The sequence below is a fragment of the Nothobranchius furzeri genome, chromosome 4 (genome assembly GCF_043380555.1).
Source record: "Nothobranchius furzeri strain GRZ-AD chromosome 4, NfurGRZ-RIMD1, whole genome shotgun sequence".
NCBI classification, from domain to species: domain Eukaryota; kingdom Metazoa; phylum Chordata; class Actinopteri; order Cyprinodontiformes; family Nothobranchiidae; genus Nothobranchius; species Nothobranchius furzeri.
In genome coordinates this window covers 85894074-85919073 of record NC_091744.1, presented here as the reverse complement: position 1 = coordinate 85919073, position 25000 = coordinate 85894074, and the positions used below count along the sequence as shown (strand labels likewise).

At 46.7% G+C, this 25000-nt stretch overlaps 1 protein-coding gene across 1 annotated transcript in view; it reads right to left on the bottom strand.

Moving 5' to 3' along the window:
* The window catches only part of smpd3 (sphingomyelin phosphodiesterase 3), an 82676-nt gene that overhangs the window by 27124 nt on the left and 30552 nt on the right, over positions 1 to 25000 (bottom strand). Inside the window, exons 2-5 of the mRNA XM_015965311.3 lie at positions 17453 to 17578; positions 16973 to 17366; positions 16649 to 16894; positions 15632 to 16565 (exon numbers count right to left, since the gene is read on the bottom strand). Coding sequence (XP_015820797.3) covers positions 15632 to 16565; positions 16649 to 16894; positions 16973 to 17366; positions 17453 to 17549 — 1671 coding nt within the window. The 5' untranslated portion in view covers positions 17550 to 17578. The remainder of the gene's footprint in view (positions 1 to 15631; positions 16566 to 16648; positions 16895 to 16972; positions 17367 to 17452; positions 17579 to 25000) is intronic.

The window sequence follows — 25000 nt, the reverse complement described above, 5'->3', positions numbered from 1 at the left end:
TCCCAAGCCCCCACAATGGGGGTCAAAAATCAAGGCAAACGCGGAAGTGAAATAAATTGCAGTTCCACCCTCATCCGCTGGGGGGCTGGTGTCAGAAGCGAGCAAATCCTCATTGACTCCCATGTTAAACATACCAATTTCACAGCATTTGTGTGTTCTTTTTTGGATATTATTTGTGCAATTGTTGGACAAAATGACTTCCTGTGGTATTAATTGCACTAATAGAGCGTCCAAGGAGTCTCCACTTCATTTTTTTTGGTAAGTAAATGTATATTTATGTATTTTAGGTCACTGCTGCTCTTGCACTAGCTGAGCTTAGATTTTAACATGTACTGTTTAACCATGAAATTTAAATGTAATAGGGTAAACCCCAGTGCATTTAACATAATGCTGCACTTTAGAAAATGGGTTGAAATATAACATGTTGGTGGAGCTGGGTTCCCACTATCGGCTTGTGGAGCTCTCGGGAGACCGATGTTTTCCACCCGGTTCTCCCCGCAGCTCGGTGCATCTCTGTCTGATCGCGGGTCCCGTCTGCTGCGCGGGCTGCCGGCTTGTGGAGCTCTGGGATGGAAACCTTTCCACCCGGTTCTCCCCAGCAGCAGCTCTGGGCATCTCAGATCGCAGCGGCGCTTGTCTGCTGTGCGGCTGCCGGCTTGTGGAGATCTCGGAGACCTCTGTGTTCCACCCGGTTTTACCCAGCGGTCAGCCCGGCGTATCTCTGACTCAGAAGCTCTGGTGTTGTGTACAGTTAACTCCGGTTGTAGCTAGGTTGCTACCTCCGTTAGCTTAGCTCCCACCTCCACGTTAGCTTTGGGTTAGCTTGTAGCTAGTTCGACCGGGTGTCGTCATTTGATCGCAGCCTTACAGCCCCACCCTCAGCTCCTCTTCTCTTCCCTTTTGTGGAATTGTCTGGGCTTGACGGAACCTGTGACACGGTCAAAATGGCGGTGGTGGCCACCTCCCATTTCTCTTCAAATACGTGTTACTGGAGCCTATGGAAATCCATGGTCCATATATGTATATGTCGATGAGAAATCTGCATTTTCCGGTTGAGGACTCTTAGGCTGGTGACTCATGGTCTGACGGTAACCCCAGGCTAGAGAAATGTGACATTGATTTAAAAAAGCATTCCCACATCATCCACACTGTCTCTTTCACCTACAGAATAATACGTTTTATTCTTCGATCCATAAACATTTATTTTGCTCAGTAACATTTTACTCCTTTGTACCAAGCCCTGTTTTTGTTGTTCAAAGAAAACAAAGCTAAGTAAAAAATACATTTAAATATTTAAAAACAATGCTTGTTTTTAATGCCTAAGGGTCCCAATGGGTAAAAAAAAAAAATCACACCCAATTAAAAAAGCAAAAGATCTTAGGATGATATTAATTATATAAAAGAGGCTGAATTACTGTGTGGTTTGAATGTAAACAAATTCACTGGGGTCTAAATTCTGCTCACTGCGTAACTCTAACACTATCAAGGTTTAAAACTTTAGTCATATTTAATAACTATTTGTTCCTATAAAAAGGCATATTTTGAAACAAGCCCGTCTTTTTTAACAGATAAATTCACTATTAATTACCGTATGTGTATTTTATAATTCAAGTAAAACAGCAGTCGTTTGTTGCATCGCTCCACTCATGCCCCCATTCCTTCCCTTCCAATCACTCCTTCTCTCCCTCCGTGCTCCTCTCTCTCTCCACACGCCAGAGTCCGTATTAATATTTCAGGGGCTTATGCATGCTTCAATAGGTGTGTGTGCACCCTGAAACTGACAAGAGTCCTGAGGGATTCTGTGTGTGTGTGTGTGTGTGTGTGTGTGTGTGTGTGTACATGCGCAGTCATGCTTATATGAAATAGTGGACTCTGTGTGTTTGTAATCCAGGGCTTGTGCGTGAGGTGATGTTCACATGGCTTATAGGAGCTGTGTGTAAGGAGCGAAGAAAAGCCTCGACAGGAAACTGATGAAATTCTCCCCCTTTTTTCCCTGCATGACTAGAAAACAAAACACGAACTATAAACAACTGGACGTCTTTTAAAATAACAGTAAAAAGAGCAAATGAGTCAGATTTGGGTGCAGAGAGCCTCGAGAGTGGCACTGAAACGAGCTGAGAGGTGATTTCACACTCGAAGAGGACCAAGTCAGACTAAAAAACATCCGAGCCAGCTGTGAATAATTACGTTAACTTTACCGTAACAGGAAGGGCAAACCGGATTTCACCGCACATTAATCGCATGAGTTTGATGGCATCAAATAAACCAAAAAACCGAACCGGAGACGAGATTTTTACAAACAAATAAAGAAACCAGGAATGTTATTATGTCTCTCAGCCCTTGTTGATGAATGATATCTTTATTAAATGTTGTGAGATCAAAGTTTTATGTCCATTCAGACTTAAAGGGACTTTACGGAGTTTTGAATTTTTATGCTCGCGATTGCCCCCTCAGGCCAAAAGTGTAATGGCAGCTTCAATAGTAGGCTAGTGCACGAGGCGCGCATGCTGTACGTGCACACTCCTTAACGAAAATAACAGCTGAGACAGTCCTGTGTGTGTGTGTGTGTGTGTGTGTGTGTGTGTGTGTGTGTGTGTGTGTGTGTGTGTGTGTGTGTGTGTGTGTGTGGCCCGGAGGACAGAGGACAGGAGAACACGCAGCTAATTAATTAAATAATGTGGTTCTGTAGCTTTCTCTTCAGCACAGCCGACAAAGGTTTCAGCTGAAACAACGTCAAACCAAAGAACGGTTCGGAGTGAAAATGGCTATTTTGTTGCTAATTAGCAGGAAATATCTAGAAGAAAGTTCTACAGAAAGTAGCTAAGGGTCCTCAGAAATGTAGCTAGCTTTGTCACTAGGCGTTAGGAACAGCGACAAAGTGGCACTGCCTCTCTCTCTGCTGCTAAAGCTACGGATAGCAAATGCTACGGGCGATGCCTGAGCGTGAACGCGCATGAAGCAGCCTGCTCGACCCGAGCATCTCTCTTTTTCTGTGATTTTACAGAAAAACAGGCAATCACAGTAAAAATGCCAGGGCTCATCCTACAGGACCAGGGCATTGCAGGAGAATGTATGAAGAAGACATTTATTATTTCTATACATGTTTTGGCTGTCACACTTCCATAATGCCCCTTTAATTCTTTTCATAGGCTGTTCCTCCAGTTCCCTTACTTAGACACACCTGCTCTGATTGTAATCCCCCTCACCTGTTTCTTGTTTCCCTGCCTGGATTTGAGCCCTCTGTGGTTGAATGTTTCTCATTGCTTGTGTTAAGCTCTGGAGCGACCTCGTTAAAGTCACCTGGCTGCTTTCACTCACACACACACTCCTCCATGACAGTTCTACCAACACTACAAGTTGAGACTCAAAAGAATAGTTGTGTAAGAAATAATCAAGTTAAGCAATTAATAAATTTTACGAGTTAAAAAGCCGACCTCTGAATGTCTCAAAGTCAGTCATCTATGAAACGTGTTACAGTTTTTCTCCATTGGTTTGGCTCGTTTCTTGAAACAGAAATGACATTCTCAAACCTCTAAGATCATTTGGCAAAACACTCTTTACAGTTTAGCACAACACCATAGCTCACCTGCAGAAGCTCATATCTCTTCCAGAACTGTTCACCCAGGCTTCAATCTGAATCCCTTTCTCATTTAAACAGTCGTGTCTCCACAAAGGCAAAGATCCTTCACAACGGCTTTGGCTCATTTCTCGACACAGATCGAACATTCTCGTCATTCTTGGTGCTTTTCAGGGGCGGATTTCTGACTGAAGAAGATCCGGGCCTTAACACACGCGTGACACGCACTAGTCAACATCATATATATTACAAATCACAAATATTTTCAAATAAGACTCACAAACCTGAGTCAACACCAGTCTCATCAAAGCTGGGGTTCTGTCGCCGTACTTTTGGTCTAAAAAACGTCCTTATGTCCATCTTCACTCATGCGTTTCAGGCAGAGAGTGTAGAAGAAGCCGGCTGCTGAAGGGCTTCTTCTTCAGTGGTGGAGGCTCAGGCAGGCTGTATACAAACTACTGCCAGCTGCTCCCTCTCTGTTGGACGTTGGTACTGCATGTTACTTCCACGTTTTAGATCCGGGGCTTTTCATATAACATTCGGGCCTTGAGCCCAAGTAGCCGGGCCTAACGCCATCCCTGGTGCTTTTGTCAAAGTAAACCTGGATGGTTGACCACAACAACATGGTTTACCTGCAAAAGCTCATATCTCTCCTAAAACAGTTCACTTGAGTGCCAAAACTACATTTCTTTCTAATCTGAATAGTCAGTGCCCCCAAAAAGCATCGTCCCTTTGGCATTCTGTGAGCCCTGCCATGCAAAATGTTTAGATGTTTTGTCCCTACGGCAGAGGACCAACGATATACAACCGAAAAGAGTAGCCTCACACTGCCAAGGAAATTACAACCATTTTTTATTCACATGCAAAGAAAGTTTCATACATATGTAAAAAGAAAATGTACATTACATTAATGCAGTAAATTGTATGAACACAAAATCAAAAAACAAGGACGTATTCAGACGTCGCTGTACTCATTGTCCCGCTCTTGTCCACGGTCTTCACCCTCCTGATTATTTACACGCTGTTGTCCGTCTGGCCACAGATTCTCTTCCACATCACAGCGGATACTTTCTCTGGCGATGCAACTAGGGAAGAAATGGCGTGCATGCCGCAACCATCCCCTGCACTGATCTCCTGTAATGTCCCCGTCCGTTAGTCTAGTTTCACCTGACCGTCGATGACCGTCATCGGTGTATCAAATACCCATAGAAATTCATGTATGATATTCATGGTATTATGTTCTTGACCAATTCTGACAATTGAACAGACAGCTGTGCATGCGAGGACTTATACAATGAAGTCATGCTGACGTGTTTTGGAGAGAATGATCATTAGACTGAGAATCAACTAATCAGTTTAGATCTATAAGATCTATTCATTTGGAAAATGTGCTAAATGCGGGCTAACTGTATAACTGTAGGCTACACGTACTTGTCATGTTGAGGGGAGTGGAGATGATGGACCATGTGTGGTGTGACCATTATGTTGATCTTGGCCCTCTTTCTCCTTACTCAAAACCAGTTGTTACCAGTTTGGGGGTGAAACTTGATGCTGGACTTAAATTTGATGCTCACATCAACTCTGTGATCCGGTCCAGTTTCTTTCACCTGAGACACCTTGCCTATGCTGTCGAGAGCCCACCTGGAGCGGGTACTGCATGCCTTTGTTATTTCTAGACTTGATTACTGCAGCTCTCTATATGCAGGGTTGTGTCAGTCATCACTGCGTCGCCTACAGGTTGTGCAGAACAGCGCAGCCAGGTTCCTGACTGGGACCAGGAAACGGGACCACATCAGTCCGGTTCTGGCCTCCCTGCACTGGCTTCCGGTTTGCTATCGTTCACACTTCAAACTCCTCGTCTTTGTTTATCATTTCTTCCAGGGTGGTGCTCCCCCCTATCTGGCCACACTCCTGAACAGACACTCCCCATCACGCGCTCTGCGCTCCTCTGACCAAGGCCTGCTCGCTGTCCCTCGGTCTAGGTGTCGTACCCGCGGGGACCGGGCTTTCTCAGTCCTAGCACCGTCACTCTGGAACCAGTTGCCACCCTCAGTTAGGCTGTCCCCTTCTCTGCCAGCCTTTAAGAGTCACCTAAAAACACACCTCCTCCGCTTGGCGTTTCCAGAACATGTTTGATTTTGGCCCTCTTTTATGTTGAATTTATTTCACAGTTTTCATTGGTTCACTCAATCCAATTGTGTTTCACACATTTGTCCTGTACCAGAATGTTTCATCTATTTAGTAATTTGTATTGTTTTTATTGTTGATTTATTCAATATATTTACCTACAACTGAACCATGTTCAGCGCTTTGGGCTTCCTGACAGGGTTGCGGAAGGCGCTTTATAAATAAAGCTTTGATTGATTGATTGATTGATCGAGAGTTCAGGAGGCAGGAGAGCAGGCACAGATGAAAAATAAAAATGGTTTTAATGGTGGGATGGGAACGACAGGAACAAAACAACGGTGACTACAAACAATGATCTGACAAAGGACATAACGAGACGGGAGGTATAAATACACTGGGGAAAATCAGGAACACATGGGCAGGTTAACGAGGGGCAGGTGAGAACAATAAGGGCTAATCAGGGCAGGAGAGAGACAGCCAGGAAGGCAGGGGCGGATCGTACTTAATCATTTGCAAAGATGCACTGAGACACTTGAGACATGCACTAAGGCATTTGCAATTTGATAAAATGAACGAGAAATGCCATTCTGTTGTGAACATTTGCCAAGAGGTTCGGAGGTTTGTCCTTGTTATTTTGAGAACGTCATTTCTGTTTCAGGAAATGAGCCAAACCAACGGAGAAAAACTGTAAATGAACAAAACTCACAGTCAAAGTTTACAGGAAGAATGAATCAAACACCGAAACGGTGTCAAGACTGAAATGACGGTTTCACCTGCGAGAACTGATCCTGATTAGACCGCTGGTTTCACAGACAAAGATGAATAAAAGTTCACATAAAACCTCAGATTAATAAACTAAAATTCAGTCAATCTTGTGTTAAAGAAGACGTCTGAGGCTGGGATTCTGACATCTCGTTCCTGAATCACAGCTGATAAACAGATTCCTCACATCAGCGTCAGGCGGGGGCAAACATGATTAAATAATATTACGGGTGGGGTAATCTAACACGCCTCACAACAGACAGTCTCAGCCTGCAGGTGAAGGAGCAGCTGGAACTATCCAACCAGCGCTCTCTTTGCCCTTTTCTCTGCCAGTTTTTACCGACTTTGGCTGGATTCTCATAAATAATAATTCTGCAAATGTGGACAAGATGTCTGAAAATCCTGCACAAAACTTAGAGCTTCTGTTAATGTGAGACGCAGCTCAAGTCAAGTCAAAGACCGACGTTTTAAATCATCTTCTGAATTTACATAAAAGAGGCAGCGAGCTTCAAGGACTGCTTCCCACAAAGCTTCAGCCACACATGAAAGTCCAAACTGAAATCACTGAACCGCTGAACCAGAAGTCTTTCCGGTTATCAGACGCTGATGGTGGATCTGAGGAATTCTCCCATCGATTTCCATTATTCAATCTGGATTTGGGCCTGTCCCCGCTGTCTGGCCTAATCCGTAGTAATACATTCAAACCGTGCATCTACTCCCAAAATACACACGTGAATCTTCAACCGTGTGCTCAGTAGTTTTAAATAATTAAAAGAGGGGATGAATGTTGAGACTGGAAAGCTTTAATTATGGAGCCAGTGCTGGCTTTCTCTCTTCAGGGAAACATTTTTAATTAATGTTCTTTCTCTTTCGCCCTTTCCCTCTATCGTTATCCCTCCCCTGCGTCACGATTCACATTCATGCTGTTGACCTGCTGATGCTCTCCAGGTAAACACATCCACGGGGAAATCATCAGAGTGTGCATCCCTTGAGTTATGTTTGGAAATCTAACTTGGGCAACGAGCTGTTCATGAACCAATGATGGAGCGGAGGATGAGTTTTGACTTTCTAGCCTCATTTACCAGCGGAATAACCACAGACTGCAAAATCCAGACGTCGGCATTGAAATATTACGCAAAACCATCAAAAGATTACCTTCAACACCGGTTTATGGATCAGTAAGCTCAAGATCAAAAAAAGGAGCAAATCTTCATCAAACACACATAGAAATGCACAAATTGGATTTCAAAATAAAGTGAATGGATAAAAAATGTGTTAGAAGCACCAAAGAAAAGCAGGAAGCAAACATAACAACGTACTTCTGGTAAATACATGAACACTGTGTGTGCCTCAGGTGTTTCCAGTGAAACACATCTAATGAGACGCATCCCAGCTGGCGGCAGAGCAAGGCGGCAGTTCATGGAGGGAAAGTGAGGCCTTCACCCCGGAAAGCTGCCTAGACGTCTGACGGATGAAGAGTGGTGAGGAGGCAGCAGCAGGTGGATCAAAGGCTGCAGCTGCACAAGCCGTGAAAGGGATCAAACTCCTAACCTTTATTTATTATCGGCGTGGAACGAGGCTGACTTTGCTGAAACGCAAGTAAAAAGTCACAAAACTATTATTATTATTTTGACAATGCTCTACAGGTTCGTGGCTCTTGCTGCTGAATTTGACATCTGAGTCCGGGCTAACTGAGGCCCTGTCCACACGTAGCCGGGGGTCTGCCAAAACGTAGATATTTTTCTACGTTTTGGCCTGTCATCCACACGAAAACGGAGTTTTTTCACATGAAAACGGATCTTTTTAAAAACTCCGGCCAAAGTGAAGATCTGCGTTTTCTCCGTTTTGGGTGTCTGCGTGTGGACAGACAAAACCGGAGTTTTAAGGTCCGCAACGTCACTTTCCGCGACAAAAAAATGCTGACATCACGTGTGCGACCTGTGTTTACACTAGCCGACGGCATGGATGCCCTCAGAGCTGCGCTCGCTTTATCAATTGTCCAAGCGCTTTTTGCTTGTTTGTTTTTGCAAGTGGAATTACTGCTCCTTGCGGAAGAGCACAGACGAAGGACGAGGTTAAGAACGGGGGAAGTACTGCCGCCTACAGGTCTGGCATGTCCTTAACAACGTATTTATCCGGGTACGTGTGGACAGAGTTTGTTTTTAAACGAGGTGGTGCGGATGCAAGTTTTTGGAGGGGCGGATATTCGTTTTTAAGAAAACCCAGCTACGTGTGGACTAGGCCTTAGTTCTGACCTGAAGTTAAAACTTCATCTGCGATCTTCGTGCGAGTGTTTAAATGACAAAAGGAGCCTCTCACCTCTGTTTTCTTAACAACCTGCTTTTTGCCGCTTTCTGCTGTTTGTTTCTCAGCTCTGCAATCTAAACTGGCTGATTAAAACCCACTCATAGTGTTTCCTATTCTGCATTCAATGCCTTTTTTAACTCTCCTTTGGTTTCATATATTTAATTTAGTCACATTTGGTTGAAATGTGCCGGTTTTGCCTTTCTTAAAGCCTCCTTTCCACCGGAAGGGAAAGCGGCGTGTAACATAATAGCTGCCTTTTATTCCCTTCCAACGTTTCAGATGTGAAACAGCAGCAAAGGTGTTCAGCGTGTGATTTCAGAAGTCCACACAATAACAAACAAGGAGAAAGAGGGCTGCAAGTCCTAAAAGGTCTGTGGCTTTTTTCTGTTCTGTTTACCTCGGCTACAGTGGTTTAACAGGAAATAACGTACATTTATCTGCGTGTGACTTTTATTTTGAAAGTTTCCTAACGTTTTACGCCACTTTTGTGTTTCACTTCCTGTCTGGCCTGATCCAAATGGTGAAGTTTGACGTGTTTTGGAAGCGCAGCGTGTAAAAAATGAACTTGAAACATGATAAACGTGTCTTTTTACTTCTGGAACGCGTCCAAAACATATTACACTTTGCTGCCGGCAGAAAGGAACCCATCCCCATGACAACACATTCTCACTCCCAGCGCGTCAAAAACAAACGCTTGGTCAGCCATCCTCCGCGTCGGACCTTTTTCGACACTTATGTGTGAAAAGGGGATTTTCCCTTTTCTGACTGCAGATCCCGATGCAGCGTAACACTGACGTGATGAGATATCCGCTGACGCTGCACTGAACCAGCTCATTTAACCGCACCTAAACCATAACATTTACTAATAACCTTCTCCTCACCCTCTTCCTAACCTTAACCCTCTTGCTACCTAAAACGTTACTCTCACTGTGATCAAGCGTCTGTTTCCCATGCATTCTGACTGTGAATTTTCGTATTTGCCGCCCAGGAGGAACGTTAGAACATACCATCTGGTGAGGGGGAGGTTACAAATACCCTCTACTTTTAACGTCAACGACTTGTTGTCGTGACGCACGTTTTGGCCGTTTCAAAACGCCTTCACGCCCAGTGGAAAGGGAGCTTTGGCCTGAAAAGGAAAAGTAGGCATTTTTTCTGTGTTGCATGAAAACAAGTAAAAGTATCTTTGATGTTGACCCTTAGAGAGATCTCGGGTCACAGAGTGAACGGTCACCTGAACAAAAACAAGTGCATATGAAGCATCACACACGTAACCATTGAGAAATCCTTGTCTGAACTTCTGCTTTTTGCAAGTTTCATAAATCTTTCAGGTTATGTTCAAAAGGACTTGCATTTTTATGCTCGCAATTGCCCCCTCAGGCCAAAAGCGTAACGGCGGCTTCAATAGTAGGCTCGTGCACGAGGCTCGCATGTTGTACGTGCACACTCCTTAACGAAAATAACAGCTGAGACAGTCCCTTGTGTGTGTGTGTGTGTGTGTGTGTGTGTGTGTGTGTGTGTGTGTGTGTGTGTGTGTGTGTGGCCCGGAGGACAGGAGAACACGCAGCTAATTAATTAAATAATTTGGTTCTGTACCTTTCTCTTCAGCACAGCCGACAAAGGTTTATGATGGGTCAGTCCTCCTGCATGCTCAGATCATTCCCTTCCCTTGCTTGAAAAATTGTTCCAAAATGAAAGTTGAACCCACATCTTTTTTATCTGTGAATTCAATGCCGTTCGGCGAGTCTCAAATAAAAATTTGGGCATCTTACTGTAAAAAATATACCATTAATGTAAAAAATAAACTCTAAATAAACTATCTTCACATCCAGAATCAAACCCAGGTCTTCTGCATGCGAGTCCGACATCTTACAAGGTGAGCTAAAGCGCCAGTAACGTCCTTTGTATCTGTAACATTTATATCCTTGATGACAGCTGAAACAACGTCAAACCAAAGAACGGTTGGGAGTGAAAATGGCTATTTTGTTGCTAATTAGCAGGAAATATCTAGAAGGAAGTTCTACAGAAAGTAGCTAAGGGTCCTCAGAAATGTAGCTAGCTTTGTCACTAGGCGTTAGGAACAGCGACAAAGTGGCACTGCCTCTCTCTCTGCTGCTAAAGCTACGGATAGCAAATGCTACGGGCTATGCCTGAGCGTGAACGCGCATGAAGCAGCCTGCTCGACCCGAGCATCTCTCTTTTTCTGTGATTTTACAGAAAAACAGGCAATCACAGTAAAAATGCCAGGGCTCATTCTACAGGACCAGGGCATTGCAGGAGAATGTATGAAGAAGACATTTATTATTTCTATACATGTTTTGGCTGTCAGATATAATGTCCCTTTGACTGAAACCTGATAATAACAATCCTGAGCTCTAGTTTGGTACAGGAAGTATTTATCTGAGGCTAAACAGACACGAGGAGGAAAATGAAATGTCCTCTGTTTGAACTTGGCTTCACAAAAGCAAAACTGTAATTAATCCAACACTAAAAACCTAGCAGGTGCATGCTAAGGAGCCTCAACTGTTCTTTTTTCTGTCTCTGGTCAACATCATCAGCATCTCCTTTTTTATGTAACAGCAGCGTAGCGCAGCATGGCTAGAGCGTATTTACACGATTCAGTCTCAAACGCACAGTTATGGTAAAGGTTTCCTGCTGACTGACGGTCATCCGAGTCCAACTGCCACTTCTCTGAACCTCCTGATTCAAATATTCTACACAGGTGATTTTCTTTTCACGTTTAAAAATACGCAACCTGGATGTTTGCGTTAAATCTGCCTAACAAATGCAAAAGGGTGAGGCAAAGCAGCGCTGTACTGATTTCCACTGACTTACTCGTGCAGCATTTGCAGGATAAACCAAGAGAAAATAACCTGTTTGTGTCATTTTGCTGAGCCAAGGTCAGCGTTTCATTAATGATCTGCAAAAGAAGAATGATGCACAAATAAAAGCTTCATGTTTGCATTCATTGCAGATGATGATGATGATGATGATGATGTGATCAGTGAGGATATTGCGCTGATCAGTTCCTTAAACAAACCCTCTGGTGTTGGATGAATGAAACCGATCAGTAGGCATTCAGCGTTCTGAGATGTAACCGTTCAGAGGGAAAACGAATCCAGCTCAGGCGGAGCCATTCTGTTAAACACTGCTTGAATCCCGTCTGCTGTAGCAGCTCCGGATCTGACCCGCCAGCTGGCTCAAGGCCAGCTGGAAAGTCTGACCCGGAGTGACCTCACCACTGCAAAGGTAGTGAAAGCAGAACGTGGAGGCAGCTTGTAAACTGCTGTGGCAGTCAGCAGGCAGCAGGGGAGACCGGATGAGGCCGCCAGCATGCAAGCTGTGATCCAGTGTGTCTTTATTAGATCTGAGATACGTAAGAGTATGCAAAGAAATGCTCTTGCATGCCTCTGCAGGTACCCGTCACCTGCATCCGGTCCCAGAATCAACGCAGCTCGGCAGGACTGGGTCTGATTCACGCTCACATCCTGCCAGTCACAGTGTGTGGCTGATTAGTGAACTCAAACGCTGTCACGACTCACCAAACACACATGCACATATAAAAGCCACTGAGGTGCTAATTTGACATTAGTTATTGCTCTGAAAGCCTTTACACTCAGCAGTGCTGCTTTTTCTGTCTGGTTATTGAGCAGAGCTGCGAGGACTGCTCTCAAATACACGCAGACTGGAAATGACTGATGTTGCTGATAGAAGAAGCCCATCACTCTGCATGTAGCTGCATTAATGTCAAAAACCCGTCCTGCTTAATGGGCCTGTGTCTGTTCATCAAAACGATACGGCATAAAATAATTCTTCTGAGTGCTGAAAGAGCCTAATTGATGCTAAATTCCCCCTGACTTTGTTATAAAGCGTTTACCAGTGAAGCTGCAAGGATAAAACAACAACAAAACAGCTGATTCCACCATCTTTTCAGCTCGCATCAACCCTAAAAGGTGCGGGTTTGTTTGTATGCTAAACAACATGCATTTCCTTCATGTCGACGTTTAGCTCAAGGCCTTCAAGCTGAAAATAAATCCAAGAATTAGCATAATCGTCATGCAGGCTGCACTTGGACTGCAAACGTTTTCTTCCCCTGAACATGAACGCTTTCTGAGGGAAAACGGTTTGGTGTTGTACCGTGGCATCATTAAAACTTACTAGCCTCAAAGATATAAACAATATTTCAGTTTTAACAAAGTGACTCGCTGTGATTCACAGATGCACATTTCTGTTGTGAGGAATAGTTTAGCATCTGGCTTTAAACCTTCAAACTGGCCCATGAGGGGAGCTTAATGATATTTGTGTAAATCAAACTGATTTATAATAAACTACCTAACAAAAAAAAAATGTCGCCACCCAAAACAATAAAAAAGGTCACGCTCAGCACACGGTCGCTGCGGCGTTGTTTCGATAAGCTTCACCAGATTTATCTCCATCCAGTGTTGCATTAACGTCTCACCGAGCTCTAGCATCGATGACGGTGGAGTCTGACCGCTGCTCAAAGCCTTCTCCAGCACATCCCAGAGACTCTCACCGGGGTCGAGGTCTGGACTCTGCGGTGTGAAAAGGATGTCTCATGCTCCCTGAAGCACTCTTTCACTATCTGAGCCTGACGAATCCTGGCATCTTGGAATGTGGCCGTGCCATCGGGAAAGAAGGAATAACCTGGTCGTTCGGGATATTCAGGTAGTCAGCTGACCTCATTCTTGGAGCACATCCTGTTGCTGAAGCTAGACCTGACCACCTGCAGCAAGCCCAGATCATAGCACTGCCCCCACAGGCTTGTACAGTAGGCACTAGGCATGATGGCTGCATCACTTCACCTGCCTCTCTTCTTACCCTGATGTGCCATCACACTGGAACAGGGTCCATCTGGACTCAGACCAGTTTTTAGTAAAGCGTCGGACAGTTCTGAACCCAGTTCTAGTCGTTTCTGCATCTCTTTAGATGTTTTCTCTGCTTCATGCCAGTGACCTGACCCTTCTCACACAGACTACCATCTTTTCCACCACCACCAGGTGTGTCTTTCCACTTGGTTGTTTAGGAAATGAGAAGCGGCTCATTGCACCAGTTGGGTTAAATAACTTGCTGCAGCTGAAAGATCATCGCCCTGCTGTGATTATCCAACTGGAGCCTCCTGCCTGTTTGCTCAGTTGAACCCAGGTGGAGGTTTTTTATTTGGCTGGGCGGTGTACATAAAACAAGGCCAGCTATTTGCCACAACTTCTAAAAAGTAAATACCTTTAGCATCAGGACGTTTTTATTCCTGATCTCAGCTAAGCCGGTTGGATTTTGTAAATCAAATTTTAAGTGACAGTCGAACACGAGTGTAAAATATGCTTGTGATGACAGGTTTTGTTGTTTCTGTGAGCGTTGGAGAGGTGGGAGCACTCAGAACAACGAGGGGTCATGGGTAAATGGATGTGGGTGGATGCTGGATTACATGTCAGCCACACGCCACACAACAGTCCAACAAACAGGCTTTGCAACTGACGGTTAAAGCTACGATGGTGAAAGGGACTCGGCACCAAGACGACAACAAAAGAATATTTGGGATGCACAAGATTTCTGCTCCACTGAGGAAAATCCAGACAGCTGCTGGTCGTTTTAGCTCTGACCCTCCGGCCTTCTCTCGTGTTTGCTCAGCTATATTAATGTGGTTTAGATAGAGCTAATGGGCTGAATAGCCTATCAGAGTCAAAGAGCAGCGGCAGACACGACAAGCTCTCAGTTTGGCTAAAAAAGCAACAAGCAGCAATCAGAGCATGAAAACATTTCTGCTGCAGCAGGAGCATAAAATTAGACCCGCAGAGGTGTCAGAGCCCAGCCATCTTTCAGTTAGAACAAATATTAAAGTTAAGATGTAATTCACTACATAGAAAAAGAGGAAAGATAAAGCAGAAGATGTGTTGAAGCATCCCAAATGTTGTTTTTGTTTTCTGAGTTGTTGCTTGTGGCGTTTTCCCAGCTGCCCTCTCGGCTGACCAGTGGCGTGTCCAGATCTTTTAAAACGGGGTGGCCCAGGTGAGGCACAACTTTGTGCATGGGTGGCACCAATGGTTATGCTTTTGTTGTTTTACCCCCAAGCCTTTTGTGGACAATGAAAAGCCTATTTAAAGGTAAATTAGTGTGGTGGCACCTGGGGTGGCCCATCAGATTCCAAGGGTGGCATGTGCTACCCCAGGCCACTCCCTGGACACGCCCCTGTGATTCTGAAAGCTGATTAGTGAAGCCAGGCTGTTTCCGTAACTACGTCATTATTTCAGGGGCAGACACGTTTCACGTGCGGCCGACGGCGTTCCACTTCGTCACGGCTCATTTTTACAGAAATAAATCTTAACATGCAAAGTTTTTGTTCCCATTCAGACGTGACTTTCATCAAAAATTAAGATAAAAAGACAGAAACGGTCTTTTCAACTAACAAATCATGAAAGGTTTTGTCCAAGCTCTGCCAACTATCAGAAACCAAAATGGACCTGAGCTAACGTCACTCAAAACTTCTGCAGAAACAGGAAGTGGGTACTCCGACTGAGCAATACTCGTGGCTAGCCAAATCAGTAGCAAACTGAGTTCAGAACATCATCATGATGACTACTTCCAGCTGCAAGACTTCGCTCCCTTTGTGCGATGTAACTCACCGATGTTATAAAAAGTGGAGGAATGTCTCTTTGGAGTGTTCACCACAGCCCTGTCCTTGTTTTTATGTTTCGCTAAACTAAACAAACACATTTGTGATTCCAGCCTTGTTTTAAGTTTACAGTCAAAAGAGCTACATTCAAACATCAAAAACAAGATGATGGCGACATTCAGCCAATCCATACCAGAGGTAGACCAGCCTGTGGACGAAGTCAAGCCCCTTACCTTAGCAAACAGCGCCCCCTTGGCTGCCAGTGCATCCTCTCCTCTCCCGTTGGGGTAGCACTCAAATCGTGCGTCCAGGATTGGGTAGCGGCTAGCCAACATCAGGCCGCTGTTCAAGAATTTGAACCTGGAGCAGCAGCCTTTCCAGCCGTACCGCCCAACGTCGCTCAGCACGTAGGGGAAGTAGCGGTGCAGCTGCCGTCGCAGTCTCGACGTTGAACCGTGGTCGAATACTTCCTGCAGAGCCAGAAAATCCAAGTTGGCAGGGAAAAAGGCAGAGATCTCGTGGTCGAATGTCTCGTCTCCATGGCGACGCTTCCGTCCAGGACGCTTGAAGATGGACGTGCGCGGAACATGAGAGAGAGTGTTATTGGAGGATATCCCAACGGCGTTGTCGCCTCCGTGGTAACGAGTGAGGGACTCCCGAGACGCCGTCATGCTGCCAGTGTCTCCTCCAGCCGGCTCTCGATGATTCCCGGTCTCCGCCTCTTCCTCCCCGGGCTCCGGTTCTGGAGCACTGATGCTGATTTGAACCCCTGAGGTGTGAAGCGGGCAGTCTGTTGAGGGTTTGGGCTGAATCCCTTCCCCATGCGTAGGGCACTCATGATGGCCACCTCCCTTGGAATGCATGGGGCAGTCTGCAGCCTCACCCGAGGCGTGAACTGGGCAGTCCGAGCTGCTGTTAGTCCCTGGTGGGTGCAGGGGGCAGTCCGCTGCGGTGTCATCGTGGTGAACAGGGCAGTCGGCGCAGCCCTGCTCTCCAGCAGGGGGGTGAACAGGGCAGTCGGTGGCACCTGAGGGATGAACTGGGCACTCGGTGACTGGTTCTATTTCCGTTTCAGCTGGGCCATTGGTAGTGTGTGTTTGTTCTGGACGCTGGTCCAGTGAGGAGGTGCGGCGGAAACCTGTGGCCAGACTGCTGAAGGATGCCGCACTAAAAGTACACAAACAGGACATAAAACCATTTAAAAATGTTCTGCAGCAGCCAGAAGGACCCCAGCAGAGGTCCTCTCTCACCTGATGGACGTGTTGGTAGGTGAATCAATGTAGATTTTGATCTGGGGCCGACTGGCTCCGTTACGGATCCTCTTCCCCACCTCTCGCGCTCTCCTGTGGGTGTCGGATAAGTTGTTGAACCTGGCCAGGGAGTCTGGCAGGAGGCAGACGTTGGCACTGCAGAAACAGAAGCTTCTGCCTTGTGGCCTCCATTCTCCAATCCCAGCGCCGCCAGCCTGACCCTGTTCTGCCTGGTTCTTGTCCGGTCTGGACAAAACAAACCCAAGAAGGTCTCATTACTGACTCATACATTTGTGTTGACATCATGAGTGAACGGACACCCACCTGCGGTATGTGTACAGGTATGGCTGACGGACCGCCTGCAGAGGAGCCCAGATGAAGAACCCCAGCAGGGCAAAGGGGAGAGAGGCGAGGAGGAGCAGCAGATAAAGGGGAGCAGAAATCAGGACACACAGGGTGAGGAAGGAGCACGGATCCTGGGAGCGCTGGCGCTTCTCCAGGGAGGTGGCCACGCAGGAGGCCAGGAGGCGGTCCAGGAGCCAGTAGCAGGGAAACACCAGGCTCCACGACAAGCCATCCAGGAAGTGCAGACAGGCACTGGAGTAAGGGGAGATGTGAAGGACCATCTCTCTCCTTCTTTTCTGTTCTCTTATTTCCCTCGGACACTTTCTCCTCACCTCACGCTCTCTGCCCACACCCACAGCACAGATCTGTTCCACTGATTACATGAACAGAAATGAATAAAAGAAATAAAAAAAGACTCAAACAAACACCCTCCCCCCTCTGTGGAGAGAAGAACTCTACATGGTTTTGGAGATTTCCGTCTGCAGCTGGAATGGCATAATGAAAGCCGCTTGCTTGATGCCGGATCTATGATGGCAGCGACCTCCGGAGGGGGCATCCATTAAACATCCCGATTTCCTCTGGGCCCTTTAGAAAGACAGCAGATCAGTAAAAAGAAGGGAGAAAGGAGGGAAAAGAGGCAGGATGTTAGGAATCGACTTTTATGAATATTCTCAGGAATAAGATGAATGTGATAAATTACATTTAGAGCATAAACATTGCAAACAAAAATACAGATCTTCATATGGAATTAGATTTAAAGTCATTTTTCACACATCAGTCCTCCAAAATTCATGTTTGAATAAAGTAAAATGAAGGATTTTTGCTCAGATTTTTAGAGACTAAATGAGTGTCGATAATCTGAGACACAAGCATGAAAAAACATCTGTTACTTGGATCGTTAAAATTCCTGGATCCCAGCTTTCTAATGTCTGAGCTGGGAGACCTTGAGCGCATCATGATGACATCATCAGCTTCTGCCTCTTTCATGTAACTCAGAATCACGATCCTGTGGGATTAATATTACATTTTTTGCAGACATTGTTTTGTGCTCTTAGCTTCCAAACATCCCAAAACACGAAGGAATTCTTTCACTCTGCAGCATTTTTACATTTTTGTGTTTAATCTCTTTATTATTCAGCGGTTCCAGAAGGCATCAGGCTCATTTAGTCTCTCGTTCAAATCCTTTTTTTTTTACCGCTGATTAAAAAAGCTCCTGGCTGCACGTCTTGCTTAGGAGCAAGGTTAAAACATGCATAATGTCGGTTTTTAAAACACCCATCCACTCCAGGAGAAACCAATTAAAGTCTGGGACCTCGCTAAAATATTACAGATTTTTAAAATCCTTTTGAGAGTAATATTTTCTGAACAATTCCACCGTTCTAATGTAAAAATAAAACAACCCACCGGCTACTTTTCATTTATTTATGCACTGATTATTGTGCCTGTAACACCAAAATAGAACGTACCCCACTTTCATGAATAAATGATGACCAGATGACTGTTCTCCTGTCCGATGCGGAGCATTTATAGAGTCACAACAGGTGCATCGACCTCTGTGCAACCACACAACCTCGCAAGGATCAGCGGAACTAGAACTGGACTTTATTTGATGTTTGTCACTACAAACACACCATAAGAGCGGCTTTACTTCATTAAATGACTCCACCAACAGCGCTGCTGGAAGACGTCTACCACATTTACACAAAGCCTTATCAGGTTTGGTATTTTTGTTTTACTCTCATGTTGTCTGAAAAACACCCACGCAGGACTAGAAACAAACAAAAGCAGAACCGGGAGGACAAAGTGTCACGTTTGGGTCTGCTTTTGAACAGAACCACTCAGAGTGAGCCATATGTCGATGACGCTCTGTTGTTTTCTCCAAAAACGAGGCTTTTTTGTTAACAGCCCCTATGAGTAGCACGTCTCATCTTCTGCACAATCCAAACCTTTGTGTACGCTAATAATTCTTGTTGCGACAGACGATCCGCCTGTTTTGTATGACTGACTGCTTTTTGGTGGTTCGGAGGAGAAGACGGAGAAACGACCTGCTGACTCATCTCGTTGTCTGACTGAAGGATATGTTTGCAGCTGACTGTTTTACTATCTGACTTGTAGATCAACTCACTGCATTTTATCTGAGTAAGACTGAAGTAATTCTGTTTACTCCACCAACGACCCTAGGAGGTGCCCAAGGGCTTGATTTTTCCACACTGGCACCGCATCAGAGGGCGGTGGTCACTAACCTAGGGGTAAAACTGGACGCAGAGCTCAGATTTGAGGCTCAAGTGAACGGAATCGTGAGATCTTGCTTCTTTCATCTACGTCGCATAGCGAAAATTAAGCAATTTCTGTCACGTAGTCATTTGGAAACTGTGATCCGTACCTTTGTTACCTGCAGGCTGGATTATTGTAATTCGCTATATGCCGGGCTTAGGCAAGCTCCAGTAGCACGCCTCCAGGCGGTTCAGAACTCGGCTGCTCGGTTGTTAACATCTACCAGGAGGTCTGAACATATTACACCAGTCCTACGTGGCTCTCTGTCTCCCATCGCATCAGGTTTAAGGTCATCCTGGTTGTGTTTAAGGCGTTAAACTCAGGGGCACCTAAATACCTTTCTGACGTCATCCACCGACATGTCCCGGTGCGTTCCCTTAGGTCAGCTGACCAGAGACTATTAACCGTGCCCAGGTACAGCCTGAAGTCTCGTGGGAGTCGTGCGTTTTCAGCGCTCGGACCAAGTCTTTGGAATGAGCTGCCAGCCGACGTAAAGCAGGCCGAATCACTGGAGACCTTTAAAAGCCGACTAGAAACACATCTGTTCTCGTTGCGTTTGGACACTGAAGCTAGGATTGCGTGGGCAGCATCACTTTCAATGTGTCTGGATCTGATCCTGGAAACTGGACTGATATGGATTGCGAACTTGTACTCGGGATTTCTTATTGCATTTTAAATGGTTACATGTCTGTTTTATTGTTGTGATTCTTGTTGGTGTACAGCGCTTTGTTTGTCCGTTTTGGGCATGTGAAAGCGTTTTATAAATAAAGTTGATTTGATTTAATTTGATTCATCTGCAGAGGGCCGTGCGGAACCCAGAGCTGTGTCCAGGACTTTTAAAATGGGGTGGCCCATATGGGGCACTTGTTTATGCATGGGTGGCACCAATGGTTATGCTTATTTATTTATTTACACAAATCGTTTATTAATTTTTTTTACTTTATTTTAAATTTTTGAGTTTCACATTGCAAAATCACCATTTTTTTCTCTTCATCTTCTAGTTTTGTGGTGGTTAGCAAGTCACTTCTTGTTGCATTACTGCCACCATCTGGAGTTGAGTGGGACTCTAAATACTATTTATGTGAATATGAAAAATAAATAATAATACTACAAAAATGTTCTGTCAGCCTGGGCTAGAAAACAATGTGAAAGGAGCATGCAACCACACACCATTTTGGAGTTTATAACCCAAGCCTTTTGTCGACAATGTAAAGTCAATTTGAACTGGAACTTAGTGGGGTGGCCAATCAAAATCTAAGGGTGGCGTGTGCTACCCCAGGCCACTCCCTGGACACGCCCCTGGCTGAACCAGCATGTGTGTAAATATTCAGTTTAACCATTTAAAGCAGGATCTTTCATGGCGGTTAAAACGAAGAGTCGGAGTACCCGGCCCGGAGGGTTACCGGGGTCCCACCCTGGAGCCAGGCCTGGGGTTGGGGCCCGTGAGCGAGCGCCTGGTGGCCGGGCTTTCGCCCATGGGGCCCGGCCGGGCCCAGCCCGAACCGGATACATGGGCTCGTCCAACTGTGGACCCACCACCCGCAGGAGGAACATGAAGGGTCCGGTGCAATGCGAATCGGGTGGCAGACCAAGGCGGGAGCCTTGGCGGTCCAATCCCCGGACAAGAAAACTAGTTTTTGGGACATGGAACGTCACCTCGCTGGCGGGGAAGGAGCCGGAGCTTGTGGCAGAGGTTGAGCGGTACCGGCTAGATATAGTCGGACTCACCTCGACACATTGCATTGGCTCTGGAACCCGAGACCTGGAGAGGGGTTGGACACTCTACTTTGCTGGAGTTGCTCCGGGTGTGAGGCGGAGGGCTGGGGTTGGCTTTTTGTTAGCCCCAACACTCTCTGCCTGTGTGTTAGGGTTTACCCCGGGGGACAAGAGGGAAGCTTCCTTGTGCCTTCGGGTCGGGGAACGGGTCCTGACTGTTGTTTGTGCTTATGGGCCAAATATCAGTTTAGAGTACCCACCCTTTTTGGAGTCCCTGGGACGAGTGCTAGATAGTGCTCCATCAGGGGACTCCATTGTCCTGCTGGGGGACTTCAATGCTCACGTGGGCAATGACAGCTTGACCTGGAGGGGTGTGATTGGAAGGAACGGCCCACCTAATCTGAACTCGAGCGGTGTTTTGTTATTGGACTTCTGTGCAAGCCGCAGTTTGGCCATAACGAACACCATGTTCGAACATAAGGATGCCCATTGGTACACTTGGTACCAGGGCAGCCTAGATCGCACGTCGATGATAGATTTTGTAGTCGTATCATCTGACCTGCGGCCGTATGTTTTGGACACCCGAGTGAAGAGAGGGGCGGAGCTGTCAACTGATCACCACCTGGTGGTGAGTTGGATCAGATGGCAAGGGAACATGCCGCGTAGACCTGGCAGACCCAAACGCATAGTGAGGGTCTGCTGGGAACGCCTGGCAGAAGAACCTGTCAAGACGGTCTTCAACTCCCACCTCCGGCAGAGCTTTGACCACGTCCCGAGAGCAGTGGGGGACATTGAGTCCGAGTGGGCCTTGTTCCACTCTGCGATTGTCGAGGCGGCTGTTGCTAGCTGTGGTCGTAAGGTGGCCGGTGCCAGTCGTGGTGGACACCCCCGTACCCGCTGGTGGACACCAGAGGTTCGGGGAGCCGTCAGGCTGAAGAAGGAGCCTACAGGGCGTGGCTGGTCTGTGGGTCTCCGGAGGCAGCAGACAGGTACCGGATAGCCAAGCGGGGTGCAGCAGTGGCAGTTGCCGAGGCAAAATCTCGGGCGTGGGAGGAGTTTGGTGAGGCCATGGAGAAAGACTATCGATCGGCTCCAAAGAGGTTCTGGCAAACTGTCCGGTGCCTCAGGAGAGGGAGGCAGCAACTCGCTCACACTGTTTACAGTGGGGATGGGGAGCTGCTGACGTCAACTGAGGCTATAGTCGGACGGTGGAAGGAATACTTTGAGGAGCTCCTCAATCCCACCATTGCGCATTCCGAGGAGGAACCAGAGCCGGGAGACCTGGGGATGGACTGTCCGATCTCGGGGGCAGAAGTTGCTGAGGTAGTCAAACAACTACACAGCGGCGGAGCCCCGGGGGCGGATGAGGTTCGTCCTGGGTATCTCAAGGCTATGGATGTTGTAGGGCTGTCATGGTTGACACGTCTCTACAACATTGCGTGGTCATCGGGAGCAGTTCCTAGGGAGTGGCAGACCGGGGTGGTGGTCCCCATCTTTAAGAAGGGTGACCTGAGGGTGTGTTCCAACTATAGGGGGATCACACTCCTCAGCCTCCCTGGAAAGGTCTACTCCAAGGTACTGGAGAGGAGGGTCCGATCGATAGTTGAATCTCAGATAGAGGAGGAGCAATGTGGTTTTCGTCCTGGCCGTGGAACTGTGGACCAGCTCTATACCCTTGCAAGGGTGATGGAGGGGGCATGGGAGTTTGCCCAACCAATCCACATGTGTTTTGTGGATTTGGAGAAGGCTTATGACCGTGTCCCCAGGGGCATCCTGTGGGGGACGCTCCAGGAGTATGGGGTGGGTGGCTTTCTGTTAAGGGCCATTCAGTCCCTTTACCAGAGGAGCGTGAGTTTGGTCCGCATAGCCGGTAGTAAGTCGGACCTGTTCCCAGTGAGGGTTGGACTCCGCCAGGGCTGCCCTTTGTCACCGGTTCTGTTCATCACTTTTATGGACAGAATTTCTAGACGCAGCCGTGGTGTGGAGTGTGTCGAGTTTGGTGGCAGGAGAATCTCGTCTCTGCTTTTTGCGGATGATGTGGTCCTCCTAGCTTCATCCAGCTCTGACCTTCAGCTCTTGCTGGGTAGGTTCGCGGCCGAATGTGAAGCGGCTGGGATGAGGATCAGCACCTCCAAATCTGAGACCATGGTTCTCGACCGGAAAAGGGTGGCTTGCCACCTCCGGGTCGGGGGAGAGGTCCTACCTCAAGTGGAGGAGTTTAAGTATCTCGGGGTCTTGTTCACGAGTGAGGGTAGGAGGGATCGGGAGATCGACAGGCGGATTGGTTCGGCGTCTGCAGTGATGCGGACGCTGAGCCGATCTGTCGTGGGGAAGAGGGAGCTGAGCCAGAAAGCCAGGCTCTCGATTTACCGGTCGATCTACGTCCCAATCCTCACCTATGGTCATGAGCTTTGGGTAATGACCGAAAGAACGAGATCGCGGATACAAGCGGCCGAAATGAGTTTCCTCCGTAGGGTGGCCGGGCTCAGCCTTAGAGATAGGGTGAGGAGCTCGGACATTCGGGAGGGACTCGGAGTAGAACCGCTGCTCCTCCGGATCGAAAGGAGCCAGTTGAGGTGGTTTGGGCATCTGGTCAGGATGCCTCCTGGACGCCTCCCCGGGGAGGTGTTTCGGGCATGTCCTGCCGGCAGAAGGCCCCCGGGTCGACCCAGGACACGTTGGAGAGGTTACATCTCCAATCTGGTCCGGAAACGCCTTGGGGTCCTGCCGGAGGAGCTGGTGGACAAGGCCGGGGAGAGGACGGCCTGGAGCTCCCTAATTGGGATGCTGCCCCCGCGACCCGGACCCGGATAAGCGGAGGAAGACGAAGACGAAGACGAAGACATTTAAAGCAGGTGAATGTGGTGTCAAGTTTAGACCAACCCTCAGATCTACGTCAGAGAATTTCCCCACCAGCCTGAATCAATGTCGTCTGTGAAAACGTCAGAAAATCCCGCGTGAGCTCTCGCAATCTGCAGACGCTCTCGTGTTTGAGTGGAAAGTTGATTTATGAGCTGCTCGTTTGTGGAATCGTCACGCATCAAAAAGAGAAGTAGAAACCAAAAGCACCAAAACGCAACAGAAGAATGAGACTTAGAGGACAAGAGAGCAAAGCACAACAATCACAGCTGCATAAGAAACAAACCCAAAGTCAAATATTACAAAAACACGACACAGAAACAAATGCATGAATTATGAAAGACAACAAACCAAAGGTGGGACACGAAGAAGATCCAAGACAGATATTATATTATAAATCCTTTAATGATTATTTAGTGCAGCAGCTGAACTAAGCTCAGAAACACTCCTTGGTTGTTTTGGAAAACAAATTCATTTTTAAGACATACTTCGCAACTTTTTCATGTTTTTAAATCATTTTCTTGAGCCAATATGTGCAAAAGTGACTCTTTACAGGGTTAATAAAAAGACCACTACTGCCCCCAGTGGCCAGAATATCCCACTTGCAACTTCAGAGTGGCGGGCCGCCACCTTTCCAGCGCGTACAATGCAGCTTTGAACCTCATTCTAAACAGTGTCAGTCCAGGTCGCACCCTTTAGCTTCTAATCAATACGACTCCCTCACAGTAGAGGCTAACGACTCATCAGAGGATAGGGAGGAGGAGTTTCTGCTCACTAAGCAACAATAAACAGCTAAGTTTATGAGCTTGACCCTCCCATATTCCAGTCAGATGAAAGAGGAACCAGAGAAGTCCAGACGCCTTTATTTGAAACCTTTTGGAAAAACTTCAGCTGACACGCCTGGCGCTGCAGTTAGCTTACAGCCTGTTTCTTGCATTTTAGATCATAAACACAGCTGGTTTGTTTGATTTTGTGATAAATCGCTCCTGTAGACACTAATGAAGAGCAGTGTTGGGCAAGTTACTTCAAAACTGTAATGCATTATTTATTACTTGTTACCCTCATTTTAAAGTAATTCATTACATTACAATATTACTGATTTTAAAATGTAAGACATTACACTACTTTTGCATTACTTTAAGTTACTTTCAACAAAAT